We start from the raw sequence: 19573 nt of genomic DNA, 5'->3' as shown, positions 1-19573 counted from the left end.
GAGAATTGATATTTTATTAGTTTTTTAAAACATAGGTATGAAAGAGATTTTTTTTTTATATTAACATTGCTGGACTGGCCTGGGCTCACAAGCCTAAAATTTTCAGTGTTTTCCCTAACTATTTTTGTTTTATTTTATTTTTTTTTAACATCTTTGTTGGAGTATAATTGCTTTACAATGGTGTGTTAGTTTCTGCTTTATAACGAAGTGAATCAGTTATACATATACATATATCCCCATATCTCCTCCCTCTTGCATCTCCCTCCCACCCTCCCTATCCCACCCCTCTAGGTGGTCACAAAGCACCGAGCTGATCTCCCTGTGCTATGCAGCTGCTTCCCACTAGCTATCTATTTTACATTTGGTAGTGCTTATATGTCCATATATACACTACCACTCTCTCACTTTGTCCCAGCTCACCCTTCCCCTGCCCTGTGTCCTCAAGTCCATTCTCTAGTAGGTCTGTGTCTTTATTCCCGTCTTGCCCCTAAGTTCTTCATGACCTTTTTTTTTTTTTTTTTTAAGATTCCATATATATGTTAGCACCCTAACTATTTTTAAATTGAAGGATCATGCTTACCAGTTGAAGATTATGCATAGTTGGTCATAACAAACTGTGATGTCAATAACATGTAAATTAAATAGAATCGTTTGAGTGTATGTAGATTTTAAGATTCTTTAGCAATAAAATCAGTTAGGAATAGGGCTTCTGCTTATGTCACATGGGCTCCAAAAGGCCCTATGTTCAAAAAATACCTTCCCCACTAGGCAACCACAGGACCTGAAATCCTGTCATTAGAATCACAGCTTCGGTGATTTAACAGGAGACCCTGTTAAAGTTCCTGGCAGGAGGGTAACGTGTAACATCCCCATATGTTCCCGTCACGAGTGGACAGCAGGGTCTGGCAGATGCATTGTTTGGAAGGAGGCGAAGGCCGTGGTTAGTCTCTAGAGAATTAGGCTACCGTAGCAGGCACTGGAAACGTGTGAAGATGACAGGTGTTGAGGATAAGTACTACTTCCGACTTTGCCCCAGGCCAGTCCTGAAAATGATCTTTCCTCACCACATTTTAATAATACTGTTATGGTACTGATGGATAGGCTCCAGCTGTTTCTTACAAATTACAGAAAGCATACGTGAACTTTTGTGTATTTCTGATATTTGATTTGATGAATTTCAGAATGTGGGTTTATAAATGATGAAATTTTTGTGGAGTTGGTGAATGCTCTTGGTCAATACAATGACGATGATGATGATGATGATGGAGATGATCCTGATGAAAGAGAAGAAAAACAGAAAGATTTAGAGGAGAACCGAGAAGGTACGTCTGTTACATTTGCGTGTAGCCATTACAGCATTTTTCAAAAACAACAGAGTACAGGTAAATCTTCCTTCCTTCTTTTTTCTTTTGTTAAATATCATATCAGTGGTAGTATAATCAAAATTAGAATATTATTTATAACATTTAATCCTGCACTTGTCTTTATTTCCCTTGGCTAGCAAAAGAACGTGGTTTTTTTTTTGGGTTTCCCTGGGCAGTCATCATAATCATTATATAACATATATATAGCATACTGATCATTGACTATGAACAAGTTGTGTGCTCGTCACTTTATATCACTTTATATGCGTATAGACATTTAATTCTCATAATGTTCCACGAGGTGGCTTTTATCATCAGATCCACCTCATAGTTGAGGAGATGGGTTTAGTGAGGTGAAGTAACTTAAGATCACAGTATTGGGAGGAAACAGAACCCAGAAAATGCTGTGTTCGGAACCAGCTCTAACTGACCCCAGAGCATATGTTTTAACCCCTACGCTAATTACGGTTTGCCAGAAAATTAGAGGGTCCCAACTTAGAGCTTGGCAGTTGGTGAAGACCGGACAAAGCTCGTTATTAAGACAGCATAGAAGAATATGGGGAAAAATTGCAGTTTCAAAGAAGTGTACAGTTTTTATAACAAGCGCCTTAGTGATCACCTGGCTCCTCATTTTACAGATGAGGAGCCAGCCAAGGTGGGTCAGTGGCCAGACGGGGCCGTGGCGTCAGTTAGGGGCTGAGCCGGGACCACAGCCTTGGTTCTCTGCCTCCTGGCGCACTTGCAGCTTTCCACGCTTGAGTTTGAATTTTGTCTGGCCCACCAGCCTCCCAGATCCTTGTGAGATGTGTTGGAAGTAAGTGAAACACAGAGCTGGCAATTTCCTGGAAAATCAGCTTTGTTAGGCATGAAGGAAGTGAAAGACTGGCAAGCTTGTTCACTTTCATTCTTTTTTCCTTTCACTTTTCCCTGTTTAGATAAAGAAAGTCGCCCACCTCGGAAATTTCCTTCTGATAAAATTTTTGAAGCTATTTCCTCAATGTTTCCAGATAAGGGCACAGCAGAAGAGCTAAAGGAAAAGTAAGATTTGTTCTTTGGCGATGGTTTTGCCTCGTATGGTATTTAACTCACCATTTTGGTTCTTTAGAAATGGAACTAATGTAGCCAGTGAGTTCCCCACTTTGTGTGTTCCCAACATCTGCAAGATACTTGAACTAATACGTGTATGTATCTGGTACCCTGTACTCCATTTACGGTAGATGGGATAAGTTTGCGCGCGCGCGTGCACACACGCACATGTACACACACAATTTACAGGAATGCGTGTAAGAGGAAATTTCTTGGGACACCTGTAGAAATTTTAGTGCAGCTGATGTTTCATTTTAATGAATATAGTAACATTTTTCATGACAGATGTGAATCACATCAGTGAATTCGTTTCTTGATATACCATGCATAATATTTAATTGGCTCTTCATTTAAATAAAGATTTTTGTAGGCTAAACTTCTGTGTGTGTTTTAGGCAAGATAAACATCAAAAATAATACACAGAAATCTTGTAGAAACTTTATTTTCAAAAATGTAATTCTTGTTTCACCTTTACTTCCATTTTTCTTGGTTAATGTTAGGTACAAAGAACTCACTGAGCAGCAGCTCCCAGGTGCACTTCCCCCCGAATGTACCCCCAACATAGATGGACCAAACGCCAAGTCTGTTCAGAGGGAGCAGAGCTTGCACTCGTTTCATACACTTTTCTGTAGGCGATGTTTTAAATATGACTGCTTCCTACATCGTAAGTGCAGTTATTGTACGTTTTCATTTTCTATCTTTGTTGTGGAATTATGTGTTAAAGCAACTTGGGAAGTGTCATTTATTACCACTAGCATTTGTCATTTAATCTTGCAGTTACGACTGAAAAATACGTTAGGATCAGAGTATTGTTATTTTTTAATTTGTTGCTTAAGGGTTGCTCTGAAGTCTTTTGCACATGTTAAGCTGGCACTGCTGTCTCCCTCTAACTTGGAATACAGATCAGTGATTTTTCCATAAATGCTAACCGAACAATTGTTTTATAATAAAACTTACTGTGAACTAGCTGATGGCCCAGAGCAACATTGCTAATACTGATGAATAACTTGTTGAATAAGAAATTGGCTAAAAAGGTGTTTATATATATTCTTGTCTGTTTAGTGCCAAATCTGGTTTTTTTTGGGGGGGGGGCGTCCTCTGAATACGTTGCTTTTAAAAAACACCTGCGTTTGAATACAGGTAAAGCATAACATGTTCTTAATGAGATTTACGTATGGTACATATGATATTACTTTCTTTTTCTGACATTGCTGGGGAATGAAGTTTCTTAGTAAAATTTCCAGGTAAGTGGAACTTAATTAAGTACAGTTTAGAAAGTACCAGCTACTTAGGAGGCATGTTTTTTGAAAATATATTTCATACCTCCTGGTTCCTAAGCAGAGTTTACTTAATGTAGGTTAGCTTTTTCCACATTAGAGTTTTGTGTGACCATCTGTGGCATAACACCTTTGTCTCTGTGCTAAATGGGTTCATGTTTCTTTGCCCTTTTAGAGTTCCTGTGCCCACCTTTTACAATTTTTTCCCTCATTTTGCAGTGGTACCTCTTAATGTTAATTAGCCTGCCTAAGCAGCTATATCTTGCCTTGTTTTGAGTTTTTGCTCTACCTACTTATGTTTGCTGCAGCGCATAATTTGTTACGTGATGTGTATCTAGGTTTGGAAATGGTCATTTGTGTGTGTGTGTGTGTGTGTGTGTGTGTGAAGTATTAGTGGCTTAGTTATCTTAAATTAGAAACACTTGAAGTAGACTTTCTGAATTATCACTGTATCTCCCATCGTATCTCCTTGCAGTTGTTGCCTGTGCTCCTAATCTAGTTTAAATCGATGACTTGGTAGTCGTAATAATCTGTAGAAGCCAGCCATTTGTTATCCCAGCCATTGTGGGATTACTTACTTGGGCTTGGCAGCACTGTCTTTACACAGGCCTTGAAGTAGTTGTTTTGAATTGCATTTAATTCCCCTTTACACATGATCATTTTATAAAATAATGTCCAGTTCTTAAGAATACTGTAAATTGCATTCAGATATCACTATAGCAAAAAAGTTGGTGGGAGCTCTTTCATTGGAGTCAATGCAGTGGTCCCTCCAGTTTGTTGTTTATAGATGCAGCATTTGATGGACTTTTTTTGTACAAATGAGCCAAGGCAGGAGGCTACTACTTTTAAACGTTATTACCGGAGTTATTTTATTGTGCTATTCCAGTCTGAGCAATTTGGATGACCCTTGAACCTGCTCATTGTCTCATTATTCCTGTGGGGGAGAGGAGGAGAGAAGTGCTGTGCTCAGTGAAGCTGGTCCTCTGGGACCGACCGGTGGGCTGCTCACTGCAGCGTGTGGGAGACGCGGGTCCAGCACTGCGGTGCCCACCCTTCCCCCTCTTGTTCCACTGGAGCCAGGCTCTTCATAATGTAGCCCTAACACATTCTACAGGCATTTAGTTGCTTTACACTGACTTTGACAAAATATCACACACCGTATATTTTTCTTAGGTAAGAGAAGTCATTAAATACATTATTAAACATACCTGTTAAATATAGCATTTTGTGCTTTTTGTTCTTTGTCTAATGGGAATAATATAAACTGTCATGAGGATTAAATTTATTACTTACTACATGCAAAATATTTAAAATAGCACTTGGCATGTGTTTAGCTATTGTTATTTTTTAAATAAATCATCATTCACATGACTTACATTTCAAAAAAGCATTAAAAGGCGTCCAGCGGAATCCCCCCCTCCTGTCCGCATCCTCACTCCCCTGGAGATAAACCACTTCTGCTGTTAATTCTTCTGTGTCTTTCTGTAGTTTCTTCTGGCAAATACAAATACATTCCTCTCTTTTCCCAACCACCCTATTCAAATGGTGCCATACTCTCCAGGCTTTTTCCCTGTTGGACTTAATATTGTAGATACTATTCCTGTCTGGACAGCTGCACAGTCTTCTGCTGTAGGAGGCCCTATAACTTACTGAGCCCGTCCCCCGAAGGTCAACATTTATGGTAACGGCGCCATAGTGAATAACCTTGCGTGGTGGACCTGTGCGTCCTTTCCCACACGTGCAGGTTAACCTGGTCCACTCTGTGTAGACAGTGCCAAACTACCTGCCGTACGAGGATCTGCCAATTTAAAGAACTACCAGCAAAGTAAGAGTACCTGTTTCCCAGAGCCCAGCCAATAGAGTGTGTTAAAAAACAAACTTTGATTTTATTGATTGAATTAGTAATATGTTTTTTAGCATAATTTAATTTGCATTTTTTCTTCCTGTATGATTAAGAGATTTGTATTTTATTTTCTCTGAACTATTTTTATCCTTTTGGCTTCGTTGGTCTTTTTGATATCTTGAAGCTCTTTATATAGTCAGGAAATTAGTTTTTTTGAGATGAGTTGCAGTGGTTTTTTTTTTCCAGTTTGTTGTTTGGTAAAAATCCCATAGCAAAGTTAAAAAAAACCCTTTAAGGTAGTTGAATTTATCAGTTGGCTTTCCCTACTACTCCAAGGTTTTAAAGGGCGTCTCACTTTTTTTCTAGTACGTTTTAGGCTTTGGTGCTATTTTCTTTTTTTTTTTTTTGGGAATAACATCTGACTCTTTGATCCGTTTGGAATTTATTCTGTTAGAATTTTGGATCCAACTCGTCCTCTGCATCTCCAGGGCCACTGTTTCCACACCATCTATTGACAAGTCCCCTCTGGGGCTGCCCTGAGCTGCTGCCTTCATCCCTGTCACCACAGGTGCTGGGGTCTGTTTCTGATCTTTGGGTTTCGTTCCTTGAGTCTGTCTGTCCAGGGGGCTTTATTCAGAGATCTCCTGGCCATTCTTGTTTTTCTATATAAATTTTAGAACCAGTTTGTCTAATTAAAAAAAAAAAGTCTAAGTGGTATGTTTATTGGAATCTCATTAAATTTATAAATTATCTAAGGGGAAATTGACAATTTAAAATAAGGGTATGTCTAACTATGTGATAAGTCTCCTTTTGTCCTTTTTTTTTTTTTTCTTTATTTTTTATTTATTTATGGCTGTGTTGGGTCTTAGTTTCTGTGCGAGGGCTTTCTCTAGTTGTGGCACGTGGGGGCCACTCTTCATTGCAGTGCGCGGGCCTCTCACTATCGCGGCCTCTCTTGTTGCGGGGCACAGGCTCCAGACGGGCAGGCTCAGTAATTGTGGCTCACGGGCCCGGTTGCTCCGCGGCATGTGGGATCTTCCCAGACCAGGGCTCGAACCCGTGTCCCCTGCATTGGCAGGCAGATTCTCAACCACTGTGCCACCAGGGAAGCCCTCCTTTTGTCCTTTAAAGTAAGCTTTCTGATTTTCTTCCCATAGCTCCTGTATTTATATTCTTTGGTAAGATGATTACCAGGTATTGAATGTGTTGGGCTTTTCCCTTTGTATCATGTATGTTTCGTACCCTGCTACTTCACTGAGCTGTCCTTGTTTGTGATAGTTTCTGCACAGATTCTTTTGAGTTTTCCAGCTGTAATTGCCTACAGTTATGAATGGTTTTGTCTTCTTTACAATCTTTGTAACTTTAACTACTTTCTCCTGTCTAACTGTATCTTCAGTGCCATGTTAAATAATAGTGGTGCTAGGAGATACATTTCCTACTGCTCCTGGATCAGTTTTGGGAAACTACCCATTTCATTCCGATTTTGAAATTTATTTGTATAATTTGATCTGCATGTTCTAATAATTCTTTTAATTTCTTTAATTTCTTTGATTGTTCTTCTGTGTTTCATTCTTTTTTTCTTGATGAGATTAAGAAGTGGTTTATATATTTTATTTAAAAAATCTGTTTTGTATATTTTTCCCTCAGAGAATCAGCTACCGTCTTAGTTTTTACTGTTTTTCTGTTTGTGAATCTGATGTTTGTGTCATTTTCATTCTTTCCTCTTTTTTTGGATGTATGTATTTTAACACAGTGAGTTGTCTCTAGAGCACTTTTCAACTTCTCTTTTAGGTTCCAATATTTGGTATTATTACTATTTTTTTTTAAAGGAATTTGAGGGAATGTTTTTGTATTTCCTTTAACTCATCGTTTAAGGGAGACTTTTTAAAACTTCATTGTGAAAGAGGCCTTTTTTGGATGCTAACTGTTTTTATTATTTCTGTGCTGGCAGCCTCACTGATGTTGGGCCTTACTTGTTATTTAGATGTTAGGGGTGTCTGCCATTTTTATCTCTAAGGAAGATGTTCTTTTTTTAAAAAAAAATAAATTTATTTATTTATTTTTGGCTGCGTTGGGTCTTCGTTGCTGCACGCGGGCTTTCTCTAGTAGCGGCGAGTGGGGGCTAGTCTTCCTTGTGGTGCGCGGGCTTCTCATTGCGGTGGCTTCTCTTGTGGAGCACGGGCTCTAGGCGCGTGGGCTTCAGTAGTTGTGGCACATAGGCTCAGTAGTTGTGGCACGTGGGCTCAGTAGTTGTGGCTCGTGGGCTCCAGAGCGCGGGCTCAGTAGTTGTGGCGCATGGGCTTAGTTGCTCCGCGGCATGTGGGATCTTCCCAGACCAGGGCTCGAACCCGTGTCTCCTGCATTGGCAGGCGGATTCTTAACCACTGTGCCACCAAGGAAGTCCTGGAAGATATTCTGATGGCTGGGGATTGGCAGTTCATCTGGGCCAGAAGCTTGGTATCTGATCATGGATCTTTTCTATTAGAGGGACTTTAATCTCCAGTACTGGCCTAGAGCATAGCTAGAATTGTATATTATAATTTATAAGTCTTTTACCTTTGCTTGAAAACCTTTAGATAAGATTTTTCACCAAGATTTTTTAACTTGCTTTTGAAATTAAAGAAAAAAAAAGCCCTTAATATCCATGTTCTTTTCTTTTTGTGAAACTTTTAAGTATCTTGCTTTAATTTTCCATCTGATAATTTTCCTGATCAGGGAATTTTATATAATCTTTTCCCCAACCCACCCATATTATACTTAGTTTGAAATATATTTTAATAATGTATTTCAAATACTAGTATTTTAAGATGTCTATTTGAAAAGATTACGTTCAGTATTCTGGAAGTCTAAAATAGTCAAGACTCTTAGAGGAAAACATAGGCAGAACACTCTATGACATAAATCACAGCAAGATCCTTTTTGACCCACCTCCTAGAGAAATGGAAATAAAAACAAAAATAAACAAATGGGACCTAATGAAACTTAAAATCTTTGGCACAGGAAAGGAAGCCATAAATGAGATGAAAAGACAACCCTCAGAATGGGAGAAAATATTGGCAAACGAAGCAACTGACAAAGGATTAATCTCCAAAATATACAAGCAGCTCATGCAGCTCAATATCAAAAAAACAAACAACCCAATCCCAAAATGGGTAGAAGACCTAAATAGACATTTCTCCAAAGAAGATATACAGATTGCCAACAAACACATGAAAGAATGCTCAACATCATTAATCATTAGAGAAATGCAAATCAAAACTACAATGAGATATCATCTCACACCGGTCAGAATGGCCGTCATCAAAAAATCTACAAACAATAAATGCTGGAAGGGTGTGGAGAAAAGGGAACCCTCTTGCACTGTTGGTGGGAATGTAAATTGATACAGCCACTATGGAGAACAGTATGGAGGTTCCTTAAAAAACTAAAAATAGAACTACTGTATGACCCAGCAATCCCACTACTGGGCATATACCCTGAGAAAACCATAATTCAAAAAGAGTCATGTACCACAATGTTCACTGCAGCTCTATTTACAATTGCCAGGACATGGAAGCAACCAACGTGTCCATCAACAGATGAATGGATAAAGAAGATGTGGCACATATATACAATGGAATATTACTCAGCCATAAAAAGAAACAAAATTGAGTTATTTGTAGTGAGGTGGATGGACCTAGAGTCTGTCATACAGAGTGAAGTAAGTCAGAAGAAGAAAAACAAATACCATATGCTAACACATATATGGAATCTAAAAAGAAAAGTCATGAAGAACCTAGGGGCAAGACAGATGGGAATAAAGACGCAGACCTACTAGAGAATGGACTTGAGGATACGGGGAGGGGGAAGGGTAAGCTGCGACAAAGTGAGAGAGTGGCATGGACATTATACACTACCAAATACAAAATAGATAGCTAGTGGGAAGCAGCCGCATAGCACAGGGAGATCAGCTCAGTGCTTTGTGACCACCTGGAGGGGTGGGATAGGGAGGGTGGGAGGGAGGGAGACGCAAGAGGGAAGAGATATGGGGACGTATGTATATGTATAACTGATTCACTTTGTTATAAAGCAGAAACTGACACACCACTGTAAAGCAATTATACTCCAATAAAGATGTTAAAAAAAAATAGTCAAGACATTTCTAGAAGAGGGAATTTTTTATATACTTAGTTTTCCTAAAGAATTGAAGTTAGAAATTCTGCTGAAGGAAATCTAGTTGTAAGAATAGTTCTCTTTCTTTAGCTAAATGCAATGTGACATGAAGAATGGTACTTTAAAAATTTTAAAAGTACTTTTATTATTAGCATGCTGATTTTTCCTTTATGGCCTGAATTTGTTCTTACCTTGGAGACTGTGTAATTGTGGCTTATGATGCTGATACTGTTACCTAGTCCTGATTTAGAGGCTTCTTCTGTCTCATGACCAGCAGAGGCTGCTGTCCTCTTTTGTGTATGTGTGTGTGTACAGATACATGTGTGTCTTCTTCAGTGAATTGGGGCAAAAATATCAATCTCTAACTATAGTATGTACTAGAGGAGACATCCAAACTAAAAACAAGTTTCACCAAAAACGTGTCAGTCAGGATGTGCCTCTGGCTCATGACGATCTTTTTTTTGGATGGATGTAATTCCTTCTGCTTATGTGACCTTAATCTTCTAGTGCTCACTCTTTGTATTTTAGGGGTCTTCACCTGTGCAAAATGTAATTCAGTGCTAAATCAGTCATATGGTATCAGGCTCTTGTTTTGGGAAAAACCAACTCACATACTTGAAACAGAATCTGAGCCTTGAATTTCTATTTTAAAAACATAACTTTTTCTTCCTTCCCTCATCACTGTCTTCATTTCCCATTTAAGTTCTATGGATAGAAGTATGGCTTCTTTTTTTTAAAAGGAATTCCTTTGTTTTTATTTTTTATTTATTTTTATTTATTTATTTATGGCTGCGTTGGGTCTTCGTTTCTGTGCTAGGGCTTTCTCTAGTTGCGGCAAGCGGGGGCCACTCTTCATCGCGGTGCACAGGCCTCTCACTATCGCGGCCTCTCTTGTTGCGGAGCACAGGCTCCAGATGCGCAGGCTCAGTAGTTGTGGCTCACGGGCCTAGTTGCTCCACGGCATGTGGGATCTTCCCAGACCAGGGCTTGAACCCGTGTCCCCTTCATTGGCAGGCAGATTCTCAACCACTGCGCCGCCACCAGGGAAGCCCAGAAGTATGGCTTTTTACAAATATTTTTTAAATGATTTATTTCATGAATCTGTCACTTGTTTTTATCCAGATTAATTTTCATCTTGTGTAATTCTGGATAGGGCATTTCTAGTATTTGCCTTTGTACACTGTAAGCAAGCTTCCCCAAGTTGTCTGAAGTTCTCACCGCTGTGCTTTCATACTTTGTTTAGTATACCAGTGTGCTGGAGTTTGAATATTATTTGGGAATCTTAAGTTCCAAACACTTTATCTTTCTAAAACCTGTTTTATCTGACCATTGTGTTTTCCTGCAGAAAGGGTGCTGACCGTGTGGGCTCCCCCTGGGTTCTTGAATTGTGTGTGATTCAAAGAAATTGACTTGTAGTATTCCGAGGCTGTCCTCATTATCTTTTAAAATTGGTGTCCCATTCTTTTCCCCCGTTTGACAAGCTGATTGCTGACCTTTCTTTGGAAATCGATAAATTGTAGATGTCAGAATTCTTTTGTAAAAAGAGGAAATCTGATTTCTATGTAGAGGATACATCAGTTGTTTCTATGGAGACATTAAGGACTCAAATAAATGTTTATAATTAGAGCTCAGGTGTTCTGGGGGAGACCTGAGGAGAATACATTGTGTAAATTCAATAAGAGCTTGAAGGAAAGTTCCGTAATGTAAACATTATTAGCAAAAGTGTAATGTAGTAATTGACTTTATCCTTTGGGTCTGGAGACATGAAAAAGTAATGTTACGTTTATGTGTAAAAGTAATGTTAGTTATGTTTGGATATTTTATGTTTATTTTGCAGCTTTCCATGCGACACCCAACACTTACAAGCGGAAGAACACGGAGACGGCTCTGGACAACAAGCCTTGCGGCCCCCAGTGTTACCAGCACTTGGTAAGCGTGTGCAGCGGGGCTCCAGAGGGAATTGGAGAAGTCTTAATTTTGAACTTCGGTGAGGTCTATAAAGTCAGCGGTAACCTCACTGTTCCCATACTTTCATTGGCCATATGATAGCAGAGGTTTCTCAGTCACATTTCTCCGTAGTGCTTACGTACTGCACATTCTAGTCTTTCGTTATCTCGTGTTATTCTTTATCTCTGTTAGTCTCTTCAGCAGCGTATGGAGTTCTTTAGGATCCAGGCCTCCTGTAGCTCCACAGAACTTACGAGAATGGGAAGCACAGAGAACCCTTTTAAACCCCAGAAGTGCAGTAGTTCCTGAGCCTTGCTCAGAGCCATGGCCCTTCTTTGAGTTGTAGACCCACTGTAGTTGAGCTATATTATATATAGGTCCCAGAGAGGTTTTGTATGTTTTTTTTTTTTTTTAAATGATGGAGAAAAGGTAAGGGTTTAGGAAAATATGAGGTAGAAAAGTTGTTTTTTACGGGTACTATCTTATTTTTACCATTTCCCCTCTTTGAACCAAGCCACTCCTACCTAGGAACTAAATGGGTATATATTGCCTGTTGGATTTTGGACAGAAGATTCATTGAATGGCACCTGCAGAAGGTATCCTATTTTTAAGCAATTTGGTTTTTGTAGAATGAAGTATAAAACTGTTGGCTGCTCTCAGACTTCTCCCTTCTATTGCCACTAAAAATGGAATTCTTGAGCACTGTTTTATAATATTCCTTACAAGGCAGAATTTTATTTGGCTCATCTAAAATGTGTCTGTGGTATCTCTATAATCCACGCCCTTCCCGTTGTTGTATACCTTCCGAGACTGGATTACTGCACCTGGTAACGCAGAATGTAACCCTCACCGCCTTGTTCGTCGAGTTCCTTTCATGTCTTCCTGGGGCTGTACATCCCTCACAGGGGAAAAAAAATGGGATGTTTTACTTGTAAGGCAGAAAGTGACAGAGTGGAGTAGGTGTACATGTTTTGTTTTCTTCTTGTATACTTTAAATGTTACCTGAGAAAGGGACGTGTTGGCTTAAGAAACCCTGAAATGGGCAAGTGTGACTTTAGATGCACTTTAGATGTGTGATTCCTCTTAAAGTTCACTTTTAAATAGACTGTTACCTAAAGTATATTTGTATTTTAACTCATAATCAGTTAATATAGAGCCGTCTTGCCTGATTTTGTGCTGCTCTGGCCCTGTACGGAAGCCATATTTATCTTTCGCAAATCTTCAAACCCTCAAAAGCAGATAGAAAACAGTTGCATGTAGACGTGCGACTGTTTGTGAAAGCCGGATGCTGTGATACATTTGACTGACGTGCTAACGCCATCCTTTTGTTTTCCTCCTCCGCCAAAATGAGCTGCAGAACTTTACCCTGATGTCTGCACTTTTCCCCCTTCGTAGGAGGGCGCGAAGGAGTTTGCTGCCGCCCTCACTGCCGAGCGGATAAAGACGCCCCCGAAGCGCCCGGGTGGCCGCAGGAGAGGGCGGCTCCCCAACAACAGCAGCAGGCCCGGCACCCCCACCACCAGCGTGCTCGAGTCGAAGGACACAGACAGTGACAGGGAGGCGGGGACCGAGACCGGGGGGGAGGGCAACGACAAGGAGGAGGAGGAGAAGAAGGACGAGACCTCCAGCTCCTCAGGTGGGGCGCGCCTGGCAGCGGGTCTCCCCGCCGCTCGGAGGGTGCGTGTTGTCAGGGGGCGGGTCCTGTGAGGTGTCAGTCACTCACACGGTGACAAACCCAGGAGCAGGGCTGTGTGGCTGTGACGTACTGCTCTCTTCTGTCCCACACCCGGCCCTCGCCTGTGGTGTCCATCTTCTGGGTTACTTGCAAGTTGACGATCCAGTTTATTTTCACTCTTTGGGTCACTTTCCTTTTTCCAGCTTTCACAAGGGCATGATGACCTTCTCATCATTCAGTTGAATACTCTTGACGCTCTGTTGGTAGTTTTGGTTACGAGAGAGAATTAGAACCACTGACTAATATGCTATGGGTTGTCTTTTCAGCCCTATGATTACACCATAAATAGTAGCAGGGTAACCCCATTTGCCTTCTTCATTTTAGAAGGCTGAGTTAAAGGGAGCCCGCTCTCATGGTTTCCATGGGGGAAAAGCTTACTGATATTTCCTTCCCTTTCCCTTTCCTTCCTCCCATTGCTATTTCTTGACCATCGCTTAACTTTGGTTTCATAGAAGCGAATTCTCGGTGTCAAACACCAATAAAGATGAAGCCCAACGCCGAGCCCCCCGAGAACGTGGAGTGGAGTGGCGCTGAGGCCTCCATGTTCAGGGTCCTCATCGGCACGTACTACGACAACTTCTGTGCCATCGCCAGGTTGATCGGGACCAAAACATGTCGACAGGTAAGCGTGGGTGATAAAAACAGTCAGCTTCGGGCTTCCCTGGTGGCGCAGTGGTTGGGAGTCTGCCTGCCAATGCAGGGGACATGGGTTCGAGCCCTGGTCTGGGAAGATCCCACATGCCGCGGAGTGACTACGCCCATGAGCCACAACTACTGAGCCTGCGCGTCTGGAGCCTGTGCTCCGCAACAAGAGAGGCCACGATAATGAGAGGCCCACGCACCGCGATGAAGAGTGGCCCCCGCTCACTGCAACTAGAGAAAGCCCTCGCACAGAAACGAAGACCCAACACAGCCAAAAATAAATAAATAAATTTATAAAAACAGTCAGCTTCAAATGGAGAAATACGTGGTCACTGTCCAAACATACGACCATTCGTGGTTATTAAACTCCTGTTCCTCTGAAAAGAAGTATAAAAAATTTTTTTTTCACTGAGAGGGAACTGAAAGGAAATTACTCATTCAACTTTAGATGTTTCAGGTTAGGTGGCAATGCGTTCTATCTTATTTTATTATTCATTCATTTATTTGGTTTTTGGCCATGCTGTGCGGCACGTGGCATCTTAGTTCCCCAAACAGGGATTGAACCTGTGTCCCTTGCAGTGTAAGTGCAGAGTCCTAACCACTGGACCACCAGGGAATTCTGGCAATGGGTTTTAAAAACCAGGAACAATTTAGATTTAGCCTCATGACTCTCAATAAGAGTGTAATCGCAGCAGCGTCACAGGACAGCCAAATAGTTTCTGGTGGGAATGAGCAGGAGACTGGTTTGCTTAAATAGATGGTCCTCACGGCCGTGACCTTGCCTCTTGTCAGGTGTATGAGTTTCGAGTCAAAGAATCCAGTGTCATAGCGCCGGCCCCCGCCGAGGACGTTGACACCCCTCCCAGGAAGAAGAAGAGGAAACACCGGTGAGTCTGCTGCGTGATGGGGAGGCCACTGCGGGCCGGGCGCTCACGAGGGCAGTGGTGGCTCCACTCTGTCGATTAGGAAAGAAGCTTAAGTGGCCTCAGAAATAGACCTGTGGGGTCTTGTTTCCATGGGCATTTGCTGGCATTTTTCTGTAAGAACACAGTGGCTGTCAGGAGATTTTGTGTGTTGAGTCATAAAAATTTTATGATTACTATGCTACATTTTGGTTACGAAGAACTATTGAGTAGCTTCTGCAGTGAAGGTTGCATAAACCCTTACTTGGCATTCGTGTGTGGATCTTGGGAGGCTGTGAGCTCTGGGCCGGTTTTCACTCTAGGAGCCCGAGTTTTCCACGCCCACCCTGCCATCGGCCTGGGTGAGCGAGTGACGGGGGCAGTGAAGGTGTCAGGCTGACTTGGATGCGTGGAGGCTGGATGGACTGCTTGCTGTAACCACCCCCCGCTCCTTTTTTTCTTTTTAGAGAGAAACATACTTGGGTGTTGGGTAAGGGAACATCTAAATTATCCTTCAAAAATTGTCTACAGCTTAATTTAGGCTTTAGTAGACGCTTCTGCATTTTTTGCTTGTATTATTTCTGACCATATAGCTCAGTTGAAATGATGAAAGAGTCCAGAAATTAGAGCAGGTATGCTGTATCAGTATCATCCACACTAGAATAAACCTGCCCCACGTGGCCGGGCTGGCTCTCTGAGGCCACAGCCATTAAGCTGTTCCCACGTTGCTCCACACCTGTGCCAGGTGTGAGCTGGGTGGCGTGTGACTCCTCTTTCACAGTTACTTGGATGAAGAGCCCTGCTGCATTCCTGGCACAGGCTGACCCGTTTAAGTTGTGTTTGTTGACATGTGACTGCCTGTGCGCCCCAGGGTCACAAGGATGTTTTCTTTCTTTGTGTCTTGCAGGTTGTGGGCTGCGCACTGCAGAAAGATACAGCTGAAGAAGGGTTGGCATCTTTCCGTTCAGCTTCATTAGTAACTCAGGGTCTACTTCTCGTGTCTCAGAATAGTAATTGGATTAGAGTTTGGGATATTCTGATATAACCGACTCTGGTGCACTGAAGTTTAATGCACAGAAGTGCATTAAATGGAGGCTGTCTGTTGATTAATTTCCAGTCGGTTAGAGGAGAACGACTCTGGGAACCTGACTGAGGTGTGTGTGACAGTGCCCCGGGGTTCCCGAGCTCTTGGCGGGTGGGGCTAATCTCTGCTGACCTCTTGTAAACAGTGTGTGTGGTGTGGTGGACACGGGAAGACAACGCGCTAAGCTCGGAGGGCCACGGGGAGGGCGTGTGCTCACCTCGCCACTCTCTCGACTGACGTGGTGCTGTTGTCTCTGTGCAGACGGCTCCTCCAACCATGTTTACAACTACCAGCCCTGTGACCACCCACGGCAGCCTTGCGACAGCTCGTGCCCTTGTGTGATAGCACAAAATTTTTGTGAAAAGTTTTGTCAATGTAGTTCAGAGTGTAAGTATTTGTTGTCTTGATGTGATTACATGAGAATTCAGCAGGCTGTTGGTCAGCAGTTTAAAACTGTAACCTCAATCGGCACAAGGACACGGCAGCTCCTGCGTGCTGTTCCCTTTGGGAAATTCACTTACGCCACGAGCGTGCATGGCGCCCAGGAGTGGCGCTGGGCCTGTATCCAGCCAGCCTCCTGGCTGACGCGGGTATGCGGGCGGGTTTAGGCGAATGTGGGTTAAAGGAGCTTTTATTTTTTCCCCCTTGATCATTTAACTTAAATCATAGTAGAGTTGACACAGAATGGAAGGGGACTATAGGAATAGCTACCCAAACACTTTCTGGACACCAGAAACTGTCAAGAGTTAGGTGGGTTTAGTCTTCAGAATAAAGGAATGTGTAGCATCAGGGTAGTGATTGTAATGATTTAATGAAACTGCACTGAAGCTTGGATACCAAGGAAGTACCTAGAACTCTGACTGTCGGAATGGTTGAGAACCATGGATATTATGTAGTCCAAATCCTTCCTTCGCACCTGTTTTATAAATCAAAGAACTGTAAGTACACATGCCATCTAACAAACAAAAAAGGGGAAACAGGAACTCAGTGACCTTTTTCAGTATGGACAGCTTTAACTTTCCTGTTACTTCCCTTTCCTCATGTGTACGATGGGATAATACAGTTGTTGTGAGGCCTCCGTGCGTTAATTAGGGCCTTAGCGCCAGACTTGAGCTGCACCATTAGGCAAGGTTTTCGTCTGACGAAGAACATCTCTCTGAAGGTCAGAACCGCTTTCCGGGATGCCGCTGCAAAGCCCAGTGCAACACCAAGCAGTGCCCGTGCTACCTGGCTGTCCGAGAGTGTGACCCCGACCTCTGTCTTACTTGTGGAGCTGCTGACCACTGGGACAGTAAAAACGTGTCCTGCAAGAACTGTAGCATTCAGCGGGGCTCCAAGAAGGTAGGGCGTGATCGTTGGTGGTGGGCTTCTGAGAGATGTCAAAGTCAGGATAGTCTTAGACCATTTAGCTGGGGCAAAAAAGTGATTATTGAATGGTACAGCTGACAGAAGGAAAACGGTTGACTTTTCTGTAGAATACTTTAGTTTGATATAGGAAGAACCAGTAAACTCTGAGAAGCAGCTGTTAATGGTATCAGATTTGAATAAGAGGTATTTTTCTAGTTGTTTAATAGATGATTTGATTTTCTTTTTAAGTTTAGTTAATAGAACAAGTGGTTTATCTAGTCTCCTTAAAGCAAATCAGTGGTGTTCCTATCAGAACAGAGAGACTCATTCTTATCAAATAGTATTCTGGGTTCCTTTGTGCACAGAGTAAAAGATGGGACTTCCCACGGTAGTTTCTGCAGACTTATTAGTTCCTGTTTCTGTAATAACCTTGAAAATAACACAGGCAGGAATTACATAACTGAAGCCTGGGCATTGGATGGACCTGACTTGCTGCAACCAGGGAGTTTACTGTTGACCAAAAGAATCTTAGTTTTTTAGGGCAGTATCTTAGTTTTTAGGGTAGTATCAGTATCTTGGTTTCTTAGGGTAGACGATAGATTTCTTCAATTAATCATTTTTATAATAATAGCTGACATTTATTATTTAATATAGAGTAGGCCCTGGTCTAAGCACTTTGTGTATTAACTCATTAGTCTTCCTAACTCCATGAGTTAGGAATAATCATTAAACCCAACGTTCTAAGACTTGTCGGGAAAGGAGCAGGAACTCAGCTGGGCGTTCCGGCCGCTGACCCTGTGCTGTGAGTGACCACCCCGTGTGCACGCGGCACGGTCATCTTCAGGGTCTTGAACTAGTGTGTAATGTAACTGAGATCGCACTACTGTCAGTCCTACTCCTGGAAGTTCTGTTTATGGCAGTGGCTGTATTTCTTTGGCTGTGGTGTTTGTGTTATCAGGCGTTCAGACGGTTTTACTCTGGGTCCTTACGTCACAGTGACGCTGGCATGGTTTCCCGGGGACACCCGTTCAGCCCTGAGAACTCGCATTTCTCCCTCAATCCCGTACTTTCCACTGTATGATAAAAACTCCTCCTTCAGTTTGTTCAGAAAGTGGATAATCCTAATGGCGACATGTCTTTGTACACATCTTTTACCTCCTGAAACAGAAAACTGTGTAGATACTTTTTACCAACGGGGTTTCATTTGCTTAACAGTATTTAGCTGGTCGGGAAGGTACTTGCTTAATTCTTCCCCGACGGAGTGTAGGCTGAGTCAGAACAAGCATAGATCGGTAACTTGGGGATCCGGGAGTCTTTTTCAAGGCCACGAGGATACTTGGGATGAAAGCATAATAACAAGCCACGATGAAAAGTTAGGGATTCATTCCCAAACAGACTCTAACGGTAGAAGCGACAGCGATGATCGGTCATCTTGGCATCAGCTAAGAACAGAACGCTGCCCATGGGATTGTGCTGCCCCTCGTGGTGGTTTCTCGTGCTGTCGTGAGGAAGGGCTGTGGAAGGATGCGCCCAAGAGAAAAGTGCCCTGGAAGGAAGGGCAGCGCTTCGGGAGGAAGAAAAGCTGGTGAAGAGCCAGGAGAGGGCCCCATGGGGGCTGGGACTGGGCCTGGAGGAGCTGGTGATAGAGGCCACCTTGGGGAGGTGCAGGGGGCAGACAGGGGGGGAGCAAGGGGTCCCTGTGTGACAGGGACGTGAAGTTGCACGTGAAGTCCAGGAAGTCAAGGGCTGAAGGACGGACAGGGAAGCAAATGGTGCAGCATCTCAGGATGCCTCGTGCAAGGACCGCAGTCGGAGGGACCCGCACCAGCATAGGTGATGTCGTATTTCTGAGAGAGACAGAGGATACTTAGGCTCTGTACTTGATTTACAAAAACCAAAACGTGCTTCTTGCAGTTTGTCAAGCCCTTTGGTAACATGGGGGAGCTGACCCCTTCCCCCACCTGTGGTTGAATTACCCTGGTTCATCCCATGGTCTGATTTGTCCATCTTCACTCTCTGATTATATGACTGTGTTTATTATTCTCTAGCATTTACTGCTGGCACCATCTGATGTGGCAGGCTGGGGGATTTTCATCAAAGATCCTGTACAGAAAAATGAATTCATCTCGGAATACTGTGGAGAGGTAAGGCAGAGCCGTCCAGTTACAGACAGAGGGATGCCCACTGTCGTGTG

General features: G+C 42.5%; 1 protein-coding gene across 15 annotated transcripts in view; it reads left to right on the top strand.

Annotated features, from left to right (window-relative positions):
* The window catches only part of EZH2 (enhancer of zeste 2 polycomb repressive complex 2 subunit), a 63254-nt gene that overhangs the window by 40557 nt on the left and 3124 nt on the right, over positions 1-19573 (top strand). For 7 of the 15 annotated variants that reach the window (XM_082473863.1, XM_082473855.1, XM_082473869.1 and 4 more), the window contains exons 6-16: positions 1182-1322; positions 2300-2402; positions 2951-3129; positions 11560-11651; positions 13065-13305; positions 13857-14026; positions 14839-14933; positions 15856-15896; positions 16294-16419; positions 17195-17373; positions 19428-19523. In XM_082473863.1, the coding sequence (XP_082329989.1) occupies positions 1182-1322; positions 2300-2402; positions 2951-3129; positions 11560-11651; positions 13065-13305; positions 13857-14026; positions 14839-14933; positions 15856-15896; positions 16294-16419; positions 17195-17373; positions 19428-19523 (1463 nt within the window). The remainder of the gene's footprint in view (positions 1-1181; positions 1323-2299; positions 2403-2950; positions 3130-11559; positions 11652-13064; positions 13306-13856; positions 14027-14838; positions 14934-15855; positions 15897-16293; positions 16420-17194; positions 17374-19427; positions 19524-19573) is intronic. The other 8 variants (XM_082473864.1, XM_082473861.1, XM_082473862.1 and 5 more) reach the window with 3 other exon arrangements.

The sequence above is a fragment of the Balaenoptera physalus genome, assembly GCF_965194825.1.
Source record: "Balaenoptera physalus genome assembly, chromosome: 8".
NCBI lineage: Eukaryota > Metazoa > Chordata > Mammalia > Artiodactyla > Balaenopteridae > Balaenoptera > Balaenoptera physalus.
The sequence above is the reverse complement of the archived record's forward strand: the minus strand, read 5'-3'. Positions and strand labels throughout refer to the sequence as shown.